The following is a 24,064-nucleotide window of genomic DNA, read 5'->3' as shown; positions in this document are numbered from 1 at the left end:
GCAGGCTGTTGGAGCCAATCCCTGCCGACATTGGGCGTGAGGCGGGGTACAGCCTGGACAGGAGGCCACAGAGACAGAGACAGACTCACACTTACATTCACACCTACGGGCCATTTAGAGTAATCAATTGACCTAACACGTGCATATCTTTGGACTCTGGAGAACCTGGAAAGAACCCACACAGACACAGAGAGAACATGCAAACTTCACACAGAAAGGCCCCAGCCCGAATTCGAACAGGGGGTTAAGGCGACAGTGCTAAAGGGAACAATGTATACACATTTTTATACATCTGAATATGTAACATGGCCTCACTAAACCAAAACATATAGGCCTATGAACAGTATTTTGATGGTAGTGTTTTAAATGTATCACACCAGTGTTTTTTGATGCTCTGTAAGAGATATTCATGTGAGAAAGTTTTGAGAAGAAAGAACATGATTTTGAGTGCAGTGTTTCATTTTGCAAGAGATTTCTGATCATTTTGTTTTCTTGTGTGTGTGTGTGTATGTGTGCGTGTGTGCGTGCGTGCGTTTGTGTGTGTGTGGTCCTGGAGACACCTATTACACTCAGCTTGTGTATAAATGTACTGTTCTCTTTTCTCTGAACTGTGATTTTCCTTTACACTTTAATAAAGGAAGTAGGGGTGGAGGGGCCAGTTCTCAGTTGCAGAAGTGAAACTAGTCAGTAGAACTTAACTATTATATACGCAGTAGCACTGTGCTATTTGTCCTTAAGACTGACAATCATAAGAAGCAAAGGTAGCTGAAGAGAGACAGAGAAGAAAGAAGTGGACGGTCATTCTGTGCCATGTTGGCTGAAGGTTTTCTCAGAGTGCTGCTGTACAGGGAGGAGAGAAAGTTTGCTTCTTCTTCCAAGATAAAGAGAGCACAGACACAAACTCATTGTACGGATCAGTCCAGCTGTATTGCCAACTCTACAGACCTACTGACAGATTCATCTGAAGCAGGTAAACAAACCGTCTGATGTAGTGCTAAGTTTAACTTGCCGTACTGATTTCACATACTAACATTAACTTCAGAAGATCTAGTTCACTTGCTTCCCTTTTAAGAAAATGTTCTTCCTTCGTCAGATAAAAGTTCACTAATGTTTTAATGTTTTAAGAGAGACACAAGTCAAGGCAAGCCAGTTGAACACATCCAAATAACCAGTTTACTCTCTGTAATCAGGTCCAAAGCAGGAAGAACTAGACTTCCACCAATTCCAGGGTCTGAAAGTGCTGCCTCAAGGACCTGTAGGCCTTTCAATCCCCGGGTGTCCACCTGTCCTCTCCCTGGACCCTGACATTACAGTTTGCTTAGACAGTTGTAGCCTGCTGCAACAGTATCCCGATCTGCAGGTGGCCGACTCAGGCCGCATCTCCCAAAACCCACTGAGGGCCACCATCCCCCAGCACGGAATTTACACTCAGCCTCCTGCCCCCGAAGCCTGCCAGCACCCAGAATGGGCAGCCCAACCGGGGTCACAAGGAGAGCCTGTCTCGTTGATATCAGACCAGGGGTATCTGGTTATGGGGGCCAGTGTGAACATCAGCTTGGATCTGCCCGGATCAGGGTTGGAGCCTATGTCTAATTCTGTGCTCAATGGGCTGCTGGAGAAACAGCTGGAGGAGGTATACATGCAGCATCTGACTGACAACTTGGCTCGATGTCACTCCCACTTGGGTAACAGCATCCTGCACGGCCTGGTACCTCCGCCACAGCCCAGCAGCCAGCTGCAGGGGCCTGACTCACTGGAGGCCAGTCTGGAACAGGGACCAGGAGTGGGCGACGGCAAGAGGACTAGTTATCTGAGCACACAGAACTTAGTTCCCTGCTCGTCCAACTTCAGCTCCCCTGTGCTAAGGATTTCAGAGGCTGATAGTACGGATCTGCAATGAATGCAACCATGCACAGATTCTGCAAAAGTATTGAATGTGATGCTCAGCTATAGGCTTCGCTGCTTCTGCACTTCTTTACCTCCAAGTTTACACAGACCTGCATGCAACTGTGTGAAGTGCAATTCAGTAAATCATGGCATGCTTTATTTTTGTTTACCTATATTTACACAGTGTCTTTGTTTACTTGCTTGATGAAATGATGCCTCAAATGTAACTGCTCTCATGAGCCATCTGCTGTTAGGTTTAAGAACTACACCGTCCTGGATTTACCTGATTAACATTTGAATTTATTTTATTGATATATAAGTGGATGTGTGTAAGATAGTTATTATTTTGAAGCAAAGTGTAATCCAGCGTCAGATAAAAGATTTAAATGTATGCTGCACATTGACGTTGCCTTGTGATGTAACCTAGTATAAAGTAATCCATCTGGTCTAAGTGAAGTGAAATAAAAATCTAAAAAAACTTTTTGTTTTTTTGAGCTGTATTTGGATTTAATTCTGTTGTTTTTATTTTGCTGGTGACTGTTATATTTGGTCTTATATGGCAGGATAAATGTTCAAATTCAATATTGTGCACCCACGTCTGTTCTTGTTTTTTAAAAGATATGTCTGTCTCTCAATAATGTACATTTTATGTCCCCAAATCACTTATGTCAAACAGGGGTAATGTAACACGACAACATGAAACATGTTGAGACAGCCTGAGTGTAATTTTAGGATGCAGTTTGTTTTGTTCCTGTCTTATAAGTTGAAGATGTGTAGAATTTTGGAAACATAACTACAAATTGGACTTTCAGATTTACATGATTTGCCATGTCATGGTTAGCACGCATGATGGTTATACCTACAACATTATGACAGAATGCGTTCCTGCTGCCCTGTTCAGGACATTTAAATATATATAGACATTGAAACATAGAAATCAAAGAAGTGCACATACACACTAACTTCACTGCCAACTACAATAACCGTTGTTATTTTTTTACAGTTGATTCTGTGTCAGGGCATTTCTTCTCTTTAATGTGAGGTAATATAATGAAGCCAGTAGTTATTGCCTGTGGAGTTTGGACAACTTTATACCTCACATCACATGGTTTGTCTGTATAAAACCTGTGAAATACTAGAAACCTGTCTCAGTGTCCATTGTGTCCACATCATCTGTTTTTGCAATACTATAAAAGCTGTAACTATTTTGAATAACGTGGACATTTCTCATCCTATAAACCCCTGCTAAAATATCCCAAGGACAGGCGGGGATGGTGTGCTTTAGTGAGGAGCTGTGCATCATCAAAAGCAATAGCCTATAGATTTATGATGCATGTGCCTGCTTAAGGTTGATTTGTAACCTGTGAAACCCAATTCCTCATAGCTCAGCTTCCTCTGTATCCACAGTGAAGGCAATGGTGATCCATCAGCATGCTTTATGGAGTCTGATTCACTGATCTGTGCAAAAAGATAAAAACAATACAGAGGGTTTCCTCTAATTAACAGATCTGAGTCTAGACTTTGTTACATACAGCCTCTTTTTAGAGATAAGGGAATTTATTATTATTATTATTTACTGCAACTCTAAAGTTAAATACAATTTTTCTACCTGGAAGATGTATGAATCAAAGTTGAAACCCTAGAGCGACACTATAATATTGTACTTTTCATAATGAGATGAGCTGCTTTGAACAATTAAAAACACAAGTGCATTATTAATAGAGACCTCAATAACATAATAAAAAAAGCTTCAGAACATTAGAAAACAGACTTTTGTTTTACTTTACATTGCAGCTGCACCATGATAAAATACCTAATTTACATTGACCAGAAAGTTCAATATGACATTTTACCAATTTGTATTAAGGGGCCTACACAATCACAGCCCCACAGGTGTTTTCACTTATGTCACCTGCTTAGAGCTGTTGTTCTCAGGACTGTGTGGATGTTTACTGTATACTAGACTGCTTGATTGTGTTGAGGCCTTGTCCTGTGAGCTCACATGGCTACTTCCACTTGGCTGATCAGAAATTTGCTCAGGTTGAAGTTTTGTAGCGCTATGTGGGAAGTTGGGTCATTAAGTAAAAAGAATGGCAAAGGTGGAAGTTGTCCTACTGTAACAGGTGCCTTACCACTAAAAGAAAAAGGCTACTTCACAGAAGACATTTTCACATGCAGTGTTTTGAAGTGCTCATGCTTTTTTAAAAATTGCAATATCACATCAAGTTGAAGCTGTCTTGAGCTGTCTTGAAGTAGTTCATTTTAATCTGTGCGAACTAAACTTTGCTCTTGCTCGTGCAGTTTTAATTTGTACAACAATGTTAACATGTCAGACTTGTAGAAGTACAGGAATAAAGTAAAATGAAAGTTGTGTTTTGCAGATTGACCCAGAGAGACTCAAGAGTTGATGACTATAAAACGTGATTTAAGGGAAACAGGGAATGGAGGTGGAATGGGCAGGGAGGCATTTGGCAGAGGAATGAGAGTGATGAGCAATGAGTGACTCGAGCAAGATGGATGGGAACGGTGTGGCCTGCAGGAGTTGGCTGGTGGATTGCTGCTGATGAGAGGATGAAGGCTGAAGAATATGGTCCTGAAGCACAATAGAACACAGGATGAATGCACAAGAAAACACACATCACAAGAAAGACTAGAATCCCTAAAGAGGCCTGAAGCGTATATGACTATTAGCTGACTGTACGTTCTGTTTGTTCTAGGTTACTGATGTGTTCGGTCCAGGTCCTGTTGTTTTGAAATGTTATACCCAGGGATCTTGCTTCTTTGCTGGTATTGATCTTGTGATTGTTGAGTGACAGGTTGATGTTGTTGGTCTGCAGGTGAGAGCCAATTTTTCAGTCTCATCGCTATTTATAATGATGGTGAGGCCCACAAGCAACAGGCCTGTACGAAATAGAACCAGGGTAGGGTAGACATACTGCAGGATGCTGAGCTCGATGAAAAGCACATGTGAGTAAGAGGAGTAGTAGTTATAGTTAGTAGGAAACTTTTGATAAGCATTTACATTTCAGGGCCTAAAAACATAATCAGTTAGATGCAAAAGAAAATAATCAATAGATGAATTGATTCCTGACCTAATGAAAGCTTTTCATGGTAAAAAAAAGGAAACATGAAGTAAACAAAGTAGGTTTCTTAAGACTTCAGTGTACCATGTTGTGTACATTATCCCTAAACAGAAGGTATCATTTTACATGGTACAATAGATGATAGATAGATAATAGGTTTTATCTGAAATATGAAGTTATTTTTATAATGTAAAGCACTCAGAAAAGGAGGGGTCCTCTCCTAAGCGAGTATGTGTGTGTGTGTGTGTGTGTGTGTGTGTGTGTGTGTGTGTGTGTGTGTGTGTGTGTGTGTGTGTGTGTGTGTGTGTCTGTGTGTGTGTGTGTGTGTGTGTGTTGAGCTCTGTACTGCTGGATGGATATCATTGCTAGCTCAGGGATTCCTGTGCACATTAGTGGCCGCATGAGTTGTGGAGTTGTTGTTTTGTGTGTGTACATCCGCGTGTATGTGCGTGTGCTGCTCCCCCTCCCTTTATCTTCATAACCCCCTGCCCTATTCTCTCCCTGTCTCTTTCTCCTGTTGTCCCAGTATGGCTGCAGGATGGCTGCCCTGTGGACGCTCTCTCTGCTGCTCTCTGACTGCCTGTTTTGGCCTGCATGTTTGGCCCTGACTCCCCCAGCTGAGCTCCCGCAGCCCCACAACCTGCCCCCCTCGCTGGGCTTCAACGCCAGCGATGGCAGCCTATCTGTGGATCTGCCCATGGCTCTGAGGGTTTTCAGTGTGGACTATCACCATGTGCAGGCTCCCTTTGAGATTGTGTTGTGGATCATGCTGGCCTCACTGGCCAAGTTGGGTAAGCTTCAATTGGTCTTCTGCTCATACATGAAAAGCCAAAATCATTAGCATTTTCAAATGTCTTATTTACATATTTATAATATAAAGGCATACAGGAAATACCACTACTATAATCCGCCTTTAAAATAAAATTTATGAAGTAAAAAGCATCCTTATTCAAAAATGTGTAAGTCTTCTCAAGAGATAACAAGGAATTGAATATTATGAATATGTAAAGCAAATGTTAAATCTAGCATGATGTCCTTTTATCATCTCTGTCTCTAACCTCCAGGTTTCCACTGGTCAGGTCGAGTCCCAGCAGTCGTCCCGGAAAGCTGTCTCCTTATTATGGTGGGCCTCCTGGTTGGAGGGGTGATCTATGGTGTTCGTCACTCTGCTCCCCCGACCCTCAGCGCTAATGCTTTCTTCCTCTTTCTGCTCCCGCCCATCGTCTTGGATGCAGGATACTTCCTGCCAGGAAAGCTGTTCTTTGAAAACCTCGGCACCATCCTCTGGTTGGTGCCCCGTCAATGTTTTGCTTTTTAATGTGTGTGGCATTGTCTCCTGGTTGCTATCTTGACCACCCTGCCAAGGGTTGTGTCTAGATTGTAACTTACGATTTGCAATACTCACTCAAGATGGTAATGGTAAGATTGTTGAGGTCAGGCAATGACCATGAATGGTTAAGACTAGGATAGGTCTTTTGAATCAGAATCAGAATCAGAATCAGAATCAGGTTTATTGCTAAGTATGTTGGACATACAGAGAATTTGACTCCGGCTCATGCTTTACTCACAGTTCCAAACATTTAACAGGACAAACCTAAACATAACAATAACATTAACAATAACAGAACAATAACAGAACAACACAGAACAATAATTTAAGATAAAAAATAGAGGTAATATTAAAAATAGGTTAACAAGTAAATATGAGAAATTTAAAATAGAAAGATAAAATAATTGTGCAAAGTAAAGTGACCAGGCTGTTATAAATATCTTTGTTATGTTATTTACAGTGATATACATAAGGTGCATTAGGTGCATTTGTCTTGTATGTCTGGCATGTGTGTGTGATGTGTCGGGTGGGGTCAATTGTTCAGCAGTGTGACGGCCTGGGGGTAGAAACTGTTTTTATGTCTGACTTTTGGCAGCCAGTCTTGCAAGTTTTCGCAAATCAAGGGTTACCGTCTAGACACAACCTTTGCCAAGCAGTATCATCCTTGTTTCCTGTAAAGCTGCTGATTCTGTATACATCTCCAGGTATGCTGTGCTGGGAACCTTATGGAACGTGCTGGGCATCGGCCTGTCTCTGTACGGTGTGTGTCTGCTGGCCCAGAGCTCTCTGGGAGACATCTCTCTGCTCCACTGCCTGCTGTTTGGCTCTCTGATCGCTGCCGTCGACCCTGTTGCCGTGCTTTCTGTCTTCCAGGAGATGCACGTTAATGAACAGCTTCACATCTTGGTGTTTGGAGAGTCGCTGCTAAACGACGCCGTTACTGTGGTGAGGGGAGAGGTCATCATCAGGTGGTCTTAAAATAAGATCAAATATCTTTTTCTCTGCATAATACATCTCTCTTCCTCTCAGGTGCTCTACAAGCTGTTTGAGTCCTTCCTCCGTCTGCCGTCAGTGTCGGGTCTTGATGTGTTGCTAGGAGGGTGCAGGGTTTTTGTGGTAGGTCTCGGTGGCCTGTTCATAGGCCTCTTCTTTGGCCTGGTGGCGGCCCTCACCTCACGGTTCACCTCCAGAGCCCAGGTCATTGCCCCGCTCTTTGTCTTCCTCTACTCCTACTTGTCCTACCTGACCTCAGAGATGCTTCACCTCTCTGGTATCATGGCGTGAGTGCTGCGCAATGTTAACTTAAACTCCTTTTGTAAATGTTTAGTTTGGTAAAAATGTGATTAGGTCTCATATTTCCCCTTTCTGCAGCATTGTGACCTGCGCTGTGACCATGAAGCAGTATGTGGAGGCTAATGTGTCCGAGCGCAGCAACACCAGCATCCAGTACTTCCTGAAGATGTGGAGCAGCGTGAGCGAAACCCTCATCTTCATCTTCCTAGGCGTGTCCACAATACAGGATGTCCATATGTGGAGCTGGCCCTTTGTCTGCTCCACACTGCTGCTCTGCCTCATCTGGAGGGCCACAGGTAGCTTTAAAAGTCTTTCCTGGACTTTCACTTTTTACATGACTAACAATGTACCAGTGATGCTCTGTCTAGGAGCTTGATAAACAGCTGTCAAAATAGAGAAATCAACACACTTCCCTCTACTCAAGGGGTTCTCCTGCTGACTGCTGTGGTGAACAAGATCCGAAGGAACAAAGTGACCTTTCGAGATCAGTTCATAATTGCCTATGGAGGCCTGAGAGGGGCAATCTGCTTCTCCCTCGTCTTCCTGATTGATGACTTCCCAAAGAAAAGGCTCTTCATCACTACTACCATCGTGGTCATCCTCTTCACTGTCTTTGTACAGGTGGGAGAATAATGACACTAGCGAATTCTGTTTTGGCTATATTTTTAAAGTTCGGTTTGGTCTGGTTTCCAGGGGATGACTATTAAGCCTCTAGTAGAGCTGCTGGATGTGAAGAGGAAGAAGAGAGCTCTGCCTTCTGTCAGCGAGGAGATACACAGCAGGGTGAGAAATGACCAACACGTCCTCAGACCTACACGACACGAACGACTCACAAAACAACACATAAGACCATTCTATTTCACATTGAAAAACAGCTGCACGGTGGAACTACCCAAGTTGGGAAACACAACAGCTTAAGTGTAATTTCAGTGCAAAATCATCCCATAATTTTTTTCGGCACTTACATACATCAAATAAGACATTGAGACAGTTCTTTTGTTGTGTAATAACTATTAATGGACAATTCCTGGAGAGCTGCTAACAGCGAGATGGGCTAACACTGATTTAGCTCAGTGCAGTATGGTAAAGGCATTAAAACGTCTAACCCTAACCATGTTTGCGAATCTCACGGATTTCTCTGTTAATAGTTGTTGCACGAAAAGAACTGTCCTGATGGCTTATTTGATGTATATAGGTGCCAAAAGAGACCATGGGATGATTTTGCGCCAGAATTAAACTCTAAGTTTGGGCAACAATAATATGTGTCTAGGTTTAGGGAAAGATTATGGATTGGCTTAACATGAGTCACGCTACTACATCACAGATGGAACTTGGATAATTTGAAAGAAAAAAAAAGTCACTGTTGATATTTGGTTTCACATCGGACACCAACACTGGTCTCCCTGATGAAAGTGTGTTTGTTTGATCCATCCAGCATCTCGGCCCTCCTTCTCATGTGGAGTTTTAGTCTCTGAAACCACCCTACCATACTACCTTGTTATCTCCCATGATAACTATTACAGCTGCTTGAGGTCGCCGCCTAACAGCAGACGTAAACATGGGTCGCTATAAGATGCTTGCACAAGCACAACTGACCTATGGAGGATGGTCTGTGCTGTAAGTGCTGTCACATGTACAGGGAGGTTTACAATATGGTCTTTAAGGAATCCAGTACTGTATAAACATTATTAGTATGGTGTTTTTGGTGTAACAGTCAACATTGAGTGGAAGGAATGTAGACACTAAAATACTGTAGTTATGTATCTTCAATACATCTTTCATTCAGGTACAACACCTCACCTGTTTTTATGGTGATAATTTCATTATTTCGTCAGTGTTTTTCATACTGTGTATGTGATTTCCTTTTTCAGTATAATATGGTAGAATATTTGAACAAACCAACATGAAATCATCTGCTATAATTTCATTTAAAAGTGCCTGCTATTTTGCTTTGTTTATATTTGTCTTGCTTTTGACATTATGCTGTCACAAAGTGTCGACCAAAAGACGAATTTGGTGTTAATATGTGTTATAACTTGTTATGTATCTTCAAATGTACCTTTTCCACCTACTTTTCTTGCTGTTTTAAGTCATCATACAGTATATCAGTACATCATACGTTAAAAATGATCAGCGATGAGCTTTAGTTCTTCAGTTGATTCAGTCATAGAACAACAGCAATAATATAATATGAGCTTCATGTTTCACTGGTGTCATGGCCTCTGCGTAACACAGACCTCTTATGCTTCTCCCCATTCATCTGTGAAAATGAAAAAAGTAGTGATAGTTTAGTATAGACAGTGCAATCTGTTTTGTGATGATACTAACTTAACAGATATGCAGCATGCAGCGATGCAGGGACGAACACCCACTTCAAAATAAATCATGGAAAAGGACTCTATGAATGCTATACTTACATCATGTCTCCTCTTAGTTCATTGATCACCTGCTGGCAGGAATAGAGGATGTGGTTGGCTACTGGGGGCAGCACTACTGGAAAGATAAGTAAGTTTCTCTAGTTTTGCCTTTACTTTACTTGCTCATGTTTAAAAGTTATTCCATGTCCAAAAAATAGATCCTAAAATGACCAATAGGTGGCAGCAAACACTGCATGCAAATATTCCTGATAATTTTCCTGTCAGATATCCTTTTAATCTGAATGGGTTCAATTTATTTGTGTTTGAGTGTGTATGTGTGTGTGTGTGTGTGTGTGTGTGTGTGTGTGTGTGTGTGTGTGTGTGTGTGTGTGTGTGTGTGTGAGGTTTGAACAGTTCAACAAGAAGTACCTGCGTCGTTTCCTGATCCGTGAAGATCACCAGGCTTGCTCCAGCATCCTTAGAGTTTACCAGGAGCTGGAGAGAAGGGAGCAGAGGGGAGACGAGGAGGCGCCACCACTGTGAGAAAAAGCACGTTTTTACTTTATGTCAGCGCCTCTCGTAGTAGGGCTCAGAGATCTCCAACACTTCATTTAAGGATCCCCACAGGATCCGAAAATGCTTCAACACAACATGTTTGTGAGAATACACCATCTGCAACTTTGAAAGTCAATTCCCAGGCTTCTTCCTACTTAAAAACCCAATCATGCCACTGAAAATATCAGTCTTCACAACCCAGTTATTGGCTAAATGGATGTGAATATTCACCCCTTTACTTTTAGAGTGGACACTCGCTCACACAGCCGTCCCCTCTTACCCGAGGAGATGGACAGCATCAGGCGTATTCTCTCCAGAAACCTTCAGAGCTTCAACAACAAGGTAAATTCACAACAAGGTAGATTTATAGCTTTAGTTTGTTTACCAAGGAATCACTAAATGTGCACTAAAGACATGAGCTATTCATCTACTGTATGGGCTCCTGCATGTGTTGTCACTCCAGCAGACACCAGCCTACAGCAGACACACTTTGCACCAGGACGCCATGAGAGGCAGAACAAGGAAGCCTCTTCACAGACACCAGAGTCTGGGAGAAAGATATACGTATAATACACAGGTACTGCATCCATGGAAACAGTCATTAAGTCTCATTTTCTCTCATTCTCATTGTTTTAAGCAAATTAAAATCTCAACAAATGAAGTGAAATAAGTCTTAAGATATCTTTTGAGCCAGTTACCTTTATGCTCTTACTTTTTATGAAAGCACTTAATGACATTTAAAGAGGGTGACATTTATTTGTTATAAAAAGTGAATCAAGTGTAACTATTTGGAAATACATTGGGATATAAATCCTTATTCGTGTCAAGAAAATGTCACTCTACTCAGGAAAGATTATGAGTGCGCTTTGTTAAATTAAATTTACTAATTTAACTTATTTAGTTAAAATTACTCACATATAGTTGGGAAGAAAGCCTGAGCTTTGCAACATTTCAAATATGTTTTAGCAATTTGTTAAAGAAATGTGAAATAGGAAGTGTGAAATTACTAATCTATTGTGAGGAATGTGTGCTGTACTTTATTTTTTTTCTCATTTTTATTTAATTACATATTTTTTCTTTTCATGCTAAATATCTTCTAAACATAAAGTCTTTTTGACTTCATGTTTGTTATTACTTAATTCTTTTTTATTAAAATTATTTTATATTATGCCATATGTTCAATTTAGGGGAGGTTCAGTCACGTAGGTACAACTTCAACGTCCATTTCAACTTTGACTTTATTATCTCTCAAGGAAATTTGATTTGCAGCAGGCATCAAATCACATCGAGGTCCATGATAAACATAAAATATTGACAACAGCAACAAATACAGAAAAAACTAATGAAAACAAGGTACACCTACCACACTGAACCAGAAGCTAAAAAACATCAATAAATAAATCAATAAATATGCGTAACACAAGTTATATGATCACTTATATGATATATACTTGAATATGATTTCAACTGTCTTTTTTGGCTTTTAGTGTATTAAACACACAGTGCAGTATGTTTTACTGTATTCTTCCATTGTGACAGGTGGAAGATGCAGAGTTCAGTGACTCACGTAGAGTGAGAGCAGGACTTAGCAGGTCTCACACAGGTAAAGTGAAAGACATACTTACATACAAAAAAACAATTTTTTTTCTATATCCAGTCCTCTGCTTTCTCTCAAGCTTTCAGCCCTCACTAAAGACACATTCTAACAATACAGATACGTCATTAGATTGTCTCCCGTCTCTTTTCACCTCCTGACCTTTGACCCTAACAGCTATGGTGTGACTATTCTGACTTTGTGGACCTTGCGCTTACTGCAGCACTCTCTTCTCTTGGCAGTGTGCTCCATGAGCCAGAGGCCCCACTCATCGGTCCCGGCAGCTTCAGCTCAGACCAGAGGGCCGGCGGATCCAACATCTCCCGCTGCAGGAGAGGAGCCGCTCTCTTCACAACATCAAGCACCTGTGGGAAGAGCCCCGAAGAAACAACTCAGCTTTGTTTTGGAGAGTGAGAACTGCCAATGAAGGCAGACTGTGAGAAAGCGAGGAGAAGAAATTGTAAACCAGTGAATGCAGCCATTCCATAAAGTGATAAGAACCTCATATTTATTTAGCCATAGAGTCGTAGGTTTCAATTTCATGGATATCTCCCAATTAAAACTTTTAAATTGGATTAAATAATTTGCCTCCTGGTTTGATCATTTCGAGTGTTTGCTTTCCTTAGCTCTGTGTTTTAGCTCTTGAACACCTTTGGTGGAGGTTTGAGGGTCATTTGCAGCTCTAGTCTAATTCATTTTCAAAGTGTAACACCTACCTTAGAAATACCTTGCAGTCATAAATGCTGATACTTGCTGTCCACATTACAAGCACACACCAATCCTGCCTCTCCTTGTTTCCTTTATGAATGCACAGCACACACACTGGTAATTTGACAAGGACAGGATTACTGCTTCCTAAAATAACTCCTGTCCTCCCCCTGCCTGACCTCCTCAGTTACTGGAGCTTCTTTTCCCCACAGCTCCCAGCATGCCAGGGAGTGGCTGGGAGAGCCAGACTGTTTTCTATGGGACTGGTGCTGGGCAGACGGTTGCAGAGTGGACACCAGAGAGGGGCTGAGGAGTAACTGGCCTGAAGACTGAAAGCCGAGGAGCACAGTGAAGGAGGTTTTAGGCTGGAGTTATGAGGGTGGGAGCTGCAACCTTGGCTGGGGGGATATTTGGGGTAGTAGGGACTCTGTGTTTCTTCCTTGCCTTTGGTACAGACTACTGGCTGGTGGCCAGTGATAACTGTGGACCGTACACTTGGCCGACACAAACAACACTGACAAAAGATGCCAATGGGACTGAGGTAGGACAGATACATGTGTGCACATATTCACTAATTCACACAAACACAAATTCATAGATTGAATGCCAACCTTACTGCCTGCTGTAGGAATTGGACCGTCACCTCCAACTAAACAAATGCATGTAATAATAGTCATCACATGTAAGAACCACAAAACCCCCAATGTGGAATCTGATCAGATGCTGTGTAGACTGTGGTGTGCACGCTATGCCACAGTAGGATATTTAAAGAGGTACCAAAATAATGAAGTCTTGCACTTTTGTTAAGTTCAGGGACTCAAAGAGAACAGATTTAAAATAGAATGGACCAAATCAATGCAGCAGAGGTCAAGAAATCCTGACTTTTGGTTTGACTTTTGTGACTTATAGTGTGGGTCAAGCTCCAAAAACACTTCCCATAATTCATCTCATCTTCTCACGACCGTCTGTTATAATTTTGTAATGCAGGTTTTTTGTTTACAATACTACAAATCTACATCCACACACTACCTTTTCATGACAAAATGAGAAAAATCTCTGTGAATTGAATGGAATTACATACACCATTGTACAGTGTAAACAGTGTAAACACCACTGGACATGGGGGAACTTTCAAAAACTGCTCAGAAATAGCTTGCCTCATGCACATGTAGGCAGAAGTAGCATTATAAAATGCAGAATTTGACAGCTGCAAGCATCGACAACAAGGTCAGAAAGGGCTGTAATCAGTTATCCATGTAGAATTAACCGCCGGTAGTTAAGACTGATGTTGTGTTTTTTCTGGTGGAAAAGGGTCACGTGACAGGGACGTGATAAATCAGGTAAGGACACATTGGGACTCATGAGACCCAATCAGGAAGTGCATGTGGGTGTGGGTGTCATTGTTTTCAAAGGTCTCCTTTTATGCCCGTCCAGACTAAAACTTAACCCTAAATCTGGGTTAGCAGCGTTTCCAAAGGTCGTGTTTTAAAACAAACATGCATTCGTTTGTATGTAGTCTAAGAGTCTCCCATGTCAAAGGCTTCATGAGGCTTTACTTGGGCACAGTGGTGCTTTGAGGGAAATGCTGATATTAGCACAATAACAACATGCTCACAATGAAAATGCTGACACACTGATGTTAAGAAGATATACTTTAAGTTAGCTGAGGGTGTTAGCATTGTAGCATTTGCTAATTAGCAGTTAAGACACATCACAGCTGTCATTCATTTGATGACATCATCTGGGTTATTTTCTTAGACTTGACAAAGCTCTGCCACAGACATCATACAGCTGTTTTCACAGGCACTGTATTGAACAAGTCAACATATCTCCATGTGTAAACTCAGTAGAATGCCCCTTTAACCTCAGTTAAAACCCCAGTTTATTCCTCCATTTGTGAGAAAGTTCACAAAATGCAAAGTAAGGGATATATTTATAAAAGCAAATCCCCCCGGTGAACCCCTCCTTAACATCACAGCACAACAAAGTCTTTCATTTTCAATAAAAGAGGATGATTAAAGTTGGTGTGTGTTATTCAGCACCATCAATCATGTTTCTGACAAGCAAATGGAGAGTATCACTCATGCGTGTTTCATAAGTTTCCCTTGAAAACCTCACAGACGAGCAGGCCATAATCAGAACCACGTTTGGTGCCGTGGCAACACTGAAGTACAGAACCACACAGGGCAGCTAACAGACGTGTTGACAAAGCTGACAGAAATGGAGTTCCATCCATCTTGACACATTTGTGTGTCTATCTCTCTGTTTGTGTGCTGACGTCTGTCTCTTTTTCTCATTTAGATCCAGTTAGTGGAAGCGGTCACTGGTCCTCCTCCGTCTCTCACTCTGCACCACGAGGGCTTCTTCTGGCGATGTGTGTTTCAGGTGGAGCCCTCAGTACATGTACTCCTGGCCACTCTCTTCAGTATGTACGCCTTCTAAGGTGGAAAAACGTTTTTTGCGGGTTTGTCCAATGTGGTTGCATGTCTCATGCTCAGCAGTGGGGTCTGTGTGACATTCCAACAAATGCAGGAAAGAAAAAATGTCAGTCTTTGGATATTTGACAGAAATAGGAGAGCAAGAAGAATGTGTTGGCATTCAGTTCAGTGTTTTTATTTTATTTTCTCTTAATTTTTTTTACATGGTTTTTAACGTTAAAATAAATAAAACTATTTTATTTTTACCTTTTTGTTTTGTCATGTAGCAAACCAGCCAGAATCCAAGGTCTGTATCCATGGTTACCTCTTCCCTCTACCTGTCGCACTTGGACAGGTGCCTCATCCAAGTTATGACGCTACAGCAGGTAACACACTCACTCACTAACTGACGGGTGACAAAGGAAAAAAACTGTACTTTAATGCAGGGCTCTCTATAAAGATGGGGTTTATAGAGAGTTTTCATAAATGCCCCGTCTCCCCCCAAATTTCCAATTGAAAATTGCTACCACGTTCTGCTACTGACTATTTTATTATTATTATGTATTAAACTAGTCTTAAAGTTGTCTAAAAATTCTGAAACCTCTCCATAAAATACTCAGTGTTTGTTTTTCAAGGAATAGTTTGACATTTTTAAAAATCCCACTCTCATGTCTGTCCGTAAAATATTGAGCGAGGTGGTTAGCTTAGCCTAGCATAAAGACTGCAAGCGATTCATTTGTTCACACTGTACCCAGCCAAGAAATAGTCTGGCATAAACCTCCGCTGGAAACCTCCAATTGTTGCTATTACAGCTAAGTGTTTGTATCTATTAAACAAATTAGATATAAAGTGTTAAATAGTGAGCTTTAGCTCTGATATGTTTCCTTTATCTTTAGAGTCACTCCAGCCGTTCACCTGCCTTTCATTGTTTATACCAGTGGTTTCCTCGACCTTTGTACTGTCAAGAACCCCTACATCGATACACATCACAGATCACCATTTGATTTCCCTTCAGAGGCCTCCATCTGAAAAGATTTTGGTTGTTAGATATGATTCAGACCAGAATTCTGCAGGTATCAACTACAGCTGAGATAACTGTCACTCGTGTGACTCTTACATTACGCTCACTTCTATAGTTAATTAAATATTCAAAATAAACTTTTCGCCTAATTTTGTAGGGACCCCCTGTTACTCCCGGAAGGACCCCTTGGGCTCCCCAGACTCCTTTACTGTACTGTAATGACACTGTGGCAACGGTTTTCTACCCATATATAGTGTAGTTGTGACATCATAACCATACAGAAGTCCTGACAACTGGTTTAAAGACACAGTTTCTGAATATATATATGCATTTCTCTTTCTTGATACTTAATAGAACTTATGTAGCACCTCAACTTGCTTTATAATAACTTTTTTACAATATGGGACCTTTAATGGACAGATATGGGAGGTAGGCTATCGTCTTCTCATCCTCTGCATCATCCTCATAAGCGATTTTCGCGAAGTGTCAAACTATTAGTTTAATGTCTCCCCCCTCAGGTTTCCCACATTTGCGAAAAAAATAGTGACAGCAGCTCGGGGTCCTCAATAATAGCTACAGCCCGAATGCAAACTTTCTCCAGGCCTATACATGGATGAGTAATTGCTCTGATGGCAGCCTGGTTGTATTTCTTGCAGTGTTTAGGGGTTTCTGGACTGTGCTGATAATCCTCGGCCTGGTCTCAGCTCTTACCGGAGGCTTCCTCTTGGTCTGCGGTGTCCCCTTCATCAGCTACAAACTGTACAAGCTGGGCGGTGCTTTCCTCATCGCTGCTGGTAAAGTATAGTCTATGCACATGTGTGGAGTTCATAGCTGTAATATCTGCAGTGTGGAATACGCTACCAGGGGAATAGGTGAATGCACAGAAACACATGTCGCTGTCAGCTGTTCATACCTGACACATGACAAACACATACCCAACACACAGAGCAGCAGATGTCACTGCACTACTGTCGCTATAACAACACTAAACATTGCTCATGTGGTTACAGTAGAGACGAGTAGGAACTGAATTCTTGTGTTACTCACAGCAGTGATAGCCTCTCTCTGTGTCTCCCTGAAACTCTTTATATCACTCCCCAGCCTGCTTGTTCCTGTTTGTGCTGCTGCTCTATGTACTGTGGATGGAGGTGGTGGAGGTGAAGCTCTACGTCCTGCAGGAGAGGGGAGATGACTGTCCCCATGCACAGGTTTCAGTGCTCTACGGCCTGTCGTTCATGGTGGCGGCCGCCGGTGTGCCTCTGGAGCTCATCTCTGGGATGGTCTTCATGCTGGTGGGCCGCGCGCTGCGTGCCAGCAAGTGAGCGTGCCATCTGGCCTGCAGGGGAAGATTGGACTGACCTTTTTATGTCCTGCTCTGGGACTCGGCAGCACACTTGTGGGACGTAAATACTGGCTGGAGAGACATGATCAATATTACGGCCCTTTGGATGTCAGGTCACATGCAGTCAGAGACACTGATTTTCATTTTTCTATAACTTGCTTTGCTTTATCTATATAAAGATCGCTAATGGCTATGGAATAATAATAATAAGTCAATGTTACAGGTTATGGGATTAATATGGTGTGATATGGATATAATACTGACATTAAGGAACAATATATGATGTGCCAAGTTTTTTATATTTTGAGTATATTTCTTCCGCTCAGTTCTAGTGATTGCTGTTTGTTTTTTTTATTATCAATGCTGCAAAGTCCATATAGAGTGAAAGGTGGGAAATTTATGGGTGAACCAGATGCTTCCCCGGTCAGATTTTGGCACACGATCAAAGTAGGTTAGCTGGAGTGAGGTGGGTGGAAGGAATGACTGGATGGACTGAAACAGAAATAGCGGGTTTGGATAGAGGGTGGGGTGGGGGTGGAGCAGGAAAGGGATGCATATTGGGGGGGACAGAGAGAGAATTGATGCTTGTAGGAGGGGGCACAAGGGGGCTTTGACAAATGAACAGCTGTTTGGGGGTTTGGTCTGTGTACAGCAGGCCAGCCACCTGCCTCCTTCGCCCCAATCACATTTCATTCCCTCGTTGAAATCCTTATGCCTCATACTGTTATCTTTCCTTGCCCCACCCGACATGTGCACATGAACTCTCTATTCAGACACTTCTGACACACGTCCGTTGCATGCACACACAAAATGACCCGCACACTTATGGCTATTCTTTCTCTTCCTCAGTGTTATCGAAATGGAAAGAAAAGAGTGGTGACTGTAACATAACTGCTAAAATATTAGATCCTCTTGCTTTTCCGATGGACTGAACGTGTGTGGAAACAAGCGTGTGGACTCTCAATCACACATATCAGCTTTCATCTGCTCTACTGTGGAGCAGGAGTGGCTGGGGGGGGGGGGGGGGGGGGGGGGGGGGCATGTCTTGCTTCAAAGACCTCACTGATCAAAAACACACACACACACACACACACACACACATGCACACGCACACGCACACACATATGCACGCACACAATTCCTGTGCTGTGATCAAACTTATCCAGAACACACCAATGTTAATTATAGAAATATATTTTATTATTAACTGCACAAGAACAGCTGACCCCAGATCTGACTTATAATGTAAGACTGTACTTTAGACTGTATTGCTGTACCAAAGAACCATCACCACCAAATGTCAAAGGTGAACTGAGTCTACTGTGGAAACCTTCTAATTTCCACCTGAATCTGAGCAGAGCTGATTGAAAATATGAACGTGCACAATTTAAAGATAAAGAAAAATAACACAAGTCTGTATAAGTATCCATATACGTCTAAGAGATATCTGCGACCATCTGGAAACATGGTAAATAAGATTAAAAATTCAACAGCAGCAACTACTTATTAATATAAAGACGCATAACTACTTTTCAGATTGTTCATTGCTTTGAACAAGAGTTATAGTGTCACTTGAACTGTCAACAGTAAAAGTTGTTGAAGTGTCAGTTACTGTTGAGTTACGGAAAAAGGAGTTGGAAATTTCAGTGAGATGTAAGCACTCAAAGTATTTGAGGTGCTAGGGGAAGAAATGTAACTGAAAAAAATGCAGTGAGAGTGAGCAATGGGCTGCAGGTGGTATTATTTAGTGCTTTTTCTCTTGAAAGCCGTTCGACTGCCAAAATAAGAATACTGACAGCAGCTGGCAGTGGCTAAGTCAAAGACGATGACGTAAAGCTATGGTAAATGGGATGCTAGTGGTGTGCTTGTCACTGATATTCCTAGTAACCTCGTAAACACATAAGCGTAGTTTGGGACCATCTTATCTACTGCATGGCACACAGTGCTGGATGCTTCTCATTGCAAAGTTTAAGGACGCAGCTATGTATTCTCTTTAATGGAGATGGAAGGTTTATCATACAACTGCCAAAGCAATGTCAGCTGAGAACTGCAGTTGCACTTCTGAATTAAATCTTCTCAGAGCATTTCCAGTAACGCGACTGCAATGCTAAGTTTGTACTGACAAGTGGCACAGGATTAATATATAATTAACTATTGTGGATGGAAAGGTCAGGGGTCACCTTAATACTCAAATTATCATTTCCCTGACTATTCACAGCAAATTTATCAGAAATGTGGCAAACAGACAAGTCAGACAGCTTTGAACATCGCAATGCTTAACACACTCCTCTTGTTGGGTGAGAAGTAAACAAACAACAACATTAAATGACAGGATTGTCTCTGTTTACTGTGGATGACATCTTCAGTTTCAAAGTCTAACAAAGTTAGAATGTTTTAGAAGTGTATTAAAGGTCTCATATTGTAGAAAGTGAGATATACATCTCTTTTTTTTAATAATAAAGCAGGTGGAGGTGCTATACGTAAATCCACAGAGAAATGCACACAGCACGTATTCAGAAACTGTGTCTTTAAGGGAGCCATCAGGACTTCCGTACAGTTCTAATTTCACAACTTTACTATATTTGTAGGTAGAAAGTGCTGCTACAGTGCTCTTAAAGTCATCCCCTGGCTTTCATGGCGGTGTGGAGAGAGCAGATGCAGAAGACCCATAAACACAGACCAATCAGAGCAGACGGCTTTTTCAGGAGGGTGTCTTAAAGAGACAGGCGCTAAGACTGTGTTTTAGACAGACAGTGATTACAGGTATATTCAAATAGACAGTAGGAGAAAAATAATTTATTTTTTGAACATTGAAGCAGTGTTCTGTCTTGTTTTGAATGTGGCCATTAGAGGGTTGCGGTCCAGGCCCCAGCATGTTAGATGGATTGATGACAAACAGCTTGTTATGGCTATTAATCTATGCAAATTGTACTTTCAAACATTCAGCTGGTAAATACTTGGTCCACTTCACTTAATTTATGGCTGTGGCACAACTACCACAATTAGCCAGTAGAGGGCTCTCCAGCCCTCCTCTTCAAAAGGACCATCTCCCATTCATGGATGGACAGAAGGGTAAAAATATGAGGGAGCAGAGCAGCGAGGGGAAAGGAAAGGAAAGTGATGGAAAGGAAAGGAAGCAATTACTGAGCAGAGTATTGAGCTAGAACCCCGGCTTGTTCACTGACTGTAGCTCTTCCTAATCATAGTTAATTAACTCTTATGTCTCCTCCCCTGTCATCCACAACAATGGAAACACACTATCACTTCATTTAAGGAAGAAATAATCTTGCACTTGAAGTGTCAGCAATTATGGCGTTATAATATTATGCATATGTCATCACATGAATAAAGACATGACATGATAATAAAGTAATAAATGGCTGCAAATTAACCCCAACAGACCAAAGGAACCCGAAGAGCATACGCCTTGTTGATTAGGGGTAATGTGTGTGTGTGTTGTATGTATGTGTGGATGTATAATGCACAGATCTGTATTCCCAAGCATGGCAGCATTATTCACCACTAATTTCCAGTGTTTGCTAAAGGTCCCATGTATGTGATGTGTCAGACAGCAAACAGCAGGATGTGGTCTCACACTAGGTAGGGAAAATTAACCCAACATGAACCCCTCACCCCTCTGTCCTCCGGAGCACCTGGACTGAATACTAGTGAGCACTAATCCAGTCAAAGAGGGGGATGCACTTGGCCAGAGCTCTTTCCATCCTTTCTCTAACCCCCTAACTCTACTAGTGAGCCGATTACCTGCTCTGTGTGTGTGAGGCCCCGAGGATGGTGTGTGTGCGTGTGTGTGTGTGTGTGTGTGTGTGTGTGTGTGTGTGTGTGTGTGTATGCTTGTGAGACGGCCAGACGGACACAATTTCTCCCAGATAAAGGTTTTTCTCTTGTCAAAAAAATGACTGATAATAAGACCTGATACGAGCGAATAGCAAGCCTTATGGCATCACTCTGGCTTTTTTGTTTCTTTTGTACACCCCAAATCCCCAGAAACAGCCCCCCAACACACACATACACACACACACACACACACACACACACACACACACACACACACACACACACACTTAATCAGTATGGGGGTTTGAGGTAGAGAGTGAGCAGGTGGAGGGATGAAGATGAGTTTCTGTGTGTTTCTTTTTCTATTTTTGTATAAATAACTAGTGCAGCCTTATTAAAGACATCCCTCAAACACCCCCAACACACACACACACACACACACACACACACACACACACACACACACACACACACACATACACACATACACACACACACACACATACACACACACACACACACACACACACACACACACACACACACACACACACACACACACACACACACACACACACTGTTCATGCAGACAGATTATGTCTCAGACAGTCAGAGCTCCTGCCTTCAATTAACCTCACAAAGACAGGATCACTTACACACACATTTGATGATAGCAGGAGGGAGACAGTAAAGAGGTGTGTGTGTGTGTGTGTGTGTCTCAATGGCTGCTATGTACACAACAGGCAAGCTCTGCTACAAAGTAAGGAATGATAGTCAACTTAGAGTATTAGTGAAGGACATTATATCATACGCTCAGTCTTCTGAGAGAAGATGCAAATACATTACTGTGAGTCTCCCACCTTGTTCAACGTACTGAATATAAGCTCATTCACCAGATGTTTCTGCTACTAAAAAACACGTAGATATACACCAGCTTTGTATAGTAATAAGAAAATAAATACTGGAGGTAAAGTATGTTGTGGATGACAACAGCTTGTCTTTACATTTGGCAGGGACTTTCTACAGACTGGTGAGGTGATGCCAGAGAAGAGGGCCAAAGCACTGGCAAGGTGCTGCTCTGTATTTGGATTTATTGGCACTCACCACATTGAGAGGAAGTGCTTCTATTTGATTCTGATTAGAACAAGAAAAATGCTTCTACCTTTGTTTATACTTTCTGGCATGTAAAAATGAGTACAACACCCTAGAGGAGAGGAGAGATTCATCATGTCGAGACAACAAAAGCAGGCAAAAGACATCTAGTTCTTGGAGAGAGATCAGTGTCTATGACTGCAGGCATCACCCTGCGCTCCAGTGCGGCCATTCAGAACACTTAAAACACTTTAGCTTTAGGACATAATTGGATGACACATTGTACAATGTAGTTCGTTGGAAGCAAACTGTGTGTAATGTTTTAAATGTATTAATCCATATTCATTGCCAATGGGCAAATGGGTTGCTACGTAACTTAAAAATTGAGACCTTCAACGACTTTCTTGGTCACCTGTAACAGCCTTAGGACTGACTTCTATGTAAAGGTTTCAGGACGGATTTTCCATGAAACTCCAATGGATGTGACGTTTTAAATCCCTCGCCTCTCTTTAGCTAACCTACAGCCATCAGTGATCGCTAAATGGAGTGTGCTAACGTCAATAAATTAATCGGCAGAGTCCTCACATGCTGTTTTTCCATTAAACCGGAGATAACCTAAGGTTGGCAGCTCTCCGGTAACGACAGAAAGTAGTTTGCTACTCCTGTAGGGAGTTGAACTCGGGGCAGTCCAGGATGAGGCCGCTGGTGCTGGGGTTTAGGCTGGCCGTCGGTGCTGGGGTTTAGGCTGATGTAGCAAAATACTGTCTTGAGTGGATAACAGCTAATTCATCCAGACTCCCGGGGCTGGAAATTACCTTATCAGCTAACGTTATGAAGCAAGCATCACCAAATCCATGCAGTGTAGCTAAGTTATAGCTAGCTGGCTAATGTTAGCTCACTGAAACCTAAGGCTGTGTGGGATGAATTTGCTGTTGATTGCTTTGTGGAGCTTGCTGATGGAGTGATTTGTGATTGTAATTAATTTTACAGTATTATACAAACATGATGCCAGACAATTATGTTTTATTTCAATGTTCTGGCCTTTATTCACTCGGTAAAATGGGGTGAAACGTCATGATTGACAGCCGTGATCATGATCACTTCAACTGGTTGCAAAATTAAAACGTTCTATGATCTGGCTCCATAAGCCCTCTAACTGGTTAGTTATGTCATGTCACATCTGTCTCTGTTGCCAAGGCAAACTCTAATGAATCAGCAGTGGAACGTATTAACAAGTCAGACAGTCCTAACAAAAACACTGCATGTTTTAAACTGTGACTGTTTCTGTGTGGAGTTTGCGTGTTCTCCCCGTGTCTGTGTGGGTTTTCTCCGGGTACTCCGGTTTCCTCCCACAATCCAAAAGACATGCACTTGTTAGGTTAATTGATGACTCTAAAAAAAAATTGCCCTTAGGTGTGAATGGTTGTCTGTCCCGGTTTGTCTCTATGTGCCCTGCGATAGACTGGCGTCCTGTCCAGGGTGTACCCCGCCTCACGCCCGATGTCAGCTGGGATTGGCTCCAGCCCCCCGCGACCCGACAGGGACAAGCCGTTGAAGATGAATGAATGAATGAATGTTTCACAAACTCAC

At 42.0% G+C, this 24,064-nt stretch overlaps 3 protein-coding genes across 3 annotated transcripts; all 3 read left to right on the top strand.

Moving 5' to 3' along the window:
• The first annotated feature begins 724 nt into the window (after positions 1–724).
• Positions 725–2,366, top strand: LOC310947873 (uncharacterized protein). The gene is made up of 2 exons (XM_083914846.1): positions 725–970; positions 1,191–2,366. The coding sequence occupies exons 1-2, from the start codon at positions 811–813 to the stop codon at positions 1,898–1,900; spliced, it is 870 nt and encodes a 289-aa protein (XP_083770972.1). The 5' UTR covers positions 725–810; the 3' UTR covers positions 1,901–2,366.
• A 3,142-nt stretch (positions 2,367–5,508) lies between these two features.
• LOC310948349 (sodium/hydrogen exchanger 2-like) lies at positions 5,509–11,364 on the top strand (the record flags this gene model as incomplete). The annotated part of the gene is made up of 12 exons (XM_083915442.1): positions 5,509–5,761; positions 6,035–6,257; positions 7,005–7,245; positions 7,330–7,580; positions 7,672–7,889; positions 8,018–8,214; positions 8,287–8,376; positions 10,028–10,098; positions 10,355–10,489; positions 10,751–10,847; positions 10,969–11,082; positions 11,353–11,364. The coding sequence occupies 12 exons, from the start codon at positions 5,509–5,511 to the stop codon at positions 11,362–11,364; spliced, it is 1,902 nt and encodes a 633-aa protein (XP_083771568.1).
• A 1,674-nt stretch (positions 11,365–13,038) lies between these two features.
• Positions 13,039–18,013, top strand: LOC310948665 (transmembrane protein 182-like). The gene is made up of 5 exons (XM_083915865.1): positions 13,039–13,348; positions 15,109–15,232; positions 15,512–15,610; positions 16,902–17,039; positions 17,347–18,013. The coding sequence occupies exons 1-5, from the start codon at positions 13,181–13,183 to the stop codon at positions 17,565–17,567; spliced, it is 750 nt and encodes a 249-aa protein (XP_083771991.1). The 5' UTR covers positions 13,039–13,180; the 3' UTR covers positions 17,568–18,013.
• Positions 18,014–24,064: the final 6,051 nt, after the last annotated feature.

Source organism: Echiichthys vipera, assembly GCF_963691815.1.
Source record: "Echiichthys vipera genome assembly, chromosome: 6".
Classification (NCBI taxonomy): Eukaryota; Metazoa; Chordata; class Actinopteri; order Perciformes; family Trachinidae; genus Echiichthys; species Echiichthys vipera.
Note: the sequence above shows the minus strand (reverse complement) of the source record. Positions and strands in the feature narration are given on the sequence as shown.

Bases quoted from the DNA above. Each gene is read 5' to 3' on its own strand.
- LOC310947873 (XM_083914846.1), top strand. From the start codon at position 811: ATGTTGGCTGAAGGTTTTCTCAGAGTGCTGCTGTACAGGGAGGAGAGA. The intron at 971-1,190 runs GTAAACAAACCG...CTCTGTAATCAG, and splicing joins GACAGATTCATCTGAAGCAG to GTCCAAAGCAGGAAGAACTA.
- LOC310948665 (XM_083915865.1), top strand. From the start codon at position 13,181: ATGAGGGTGGGAGCTGCAACCTTGGCTGGGGGGATATTTGGGGTAGTA. The intron at 13,349-15,108 runs GTAGGACAGATA...TTTCTCATTTAG, and splicing joins AAGATGCCAATGGGACTGAG to ATCCAGTTAGTGGAAGCGGT. The intron at 17,040-17,346 runs GTAAAGTATAGT...ATCACTCCCCAG, and splicing joins TGCTTTCCTCATCGCTGCTG to CCTGCTTGTTCCTGTTTGTG.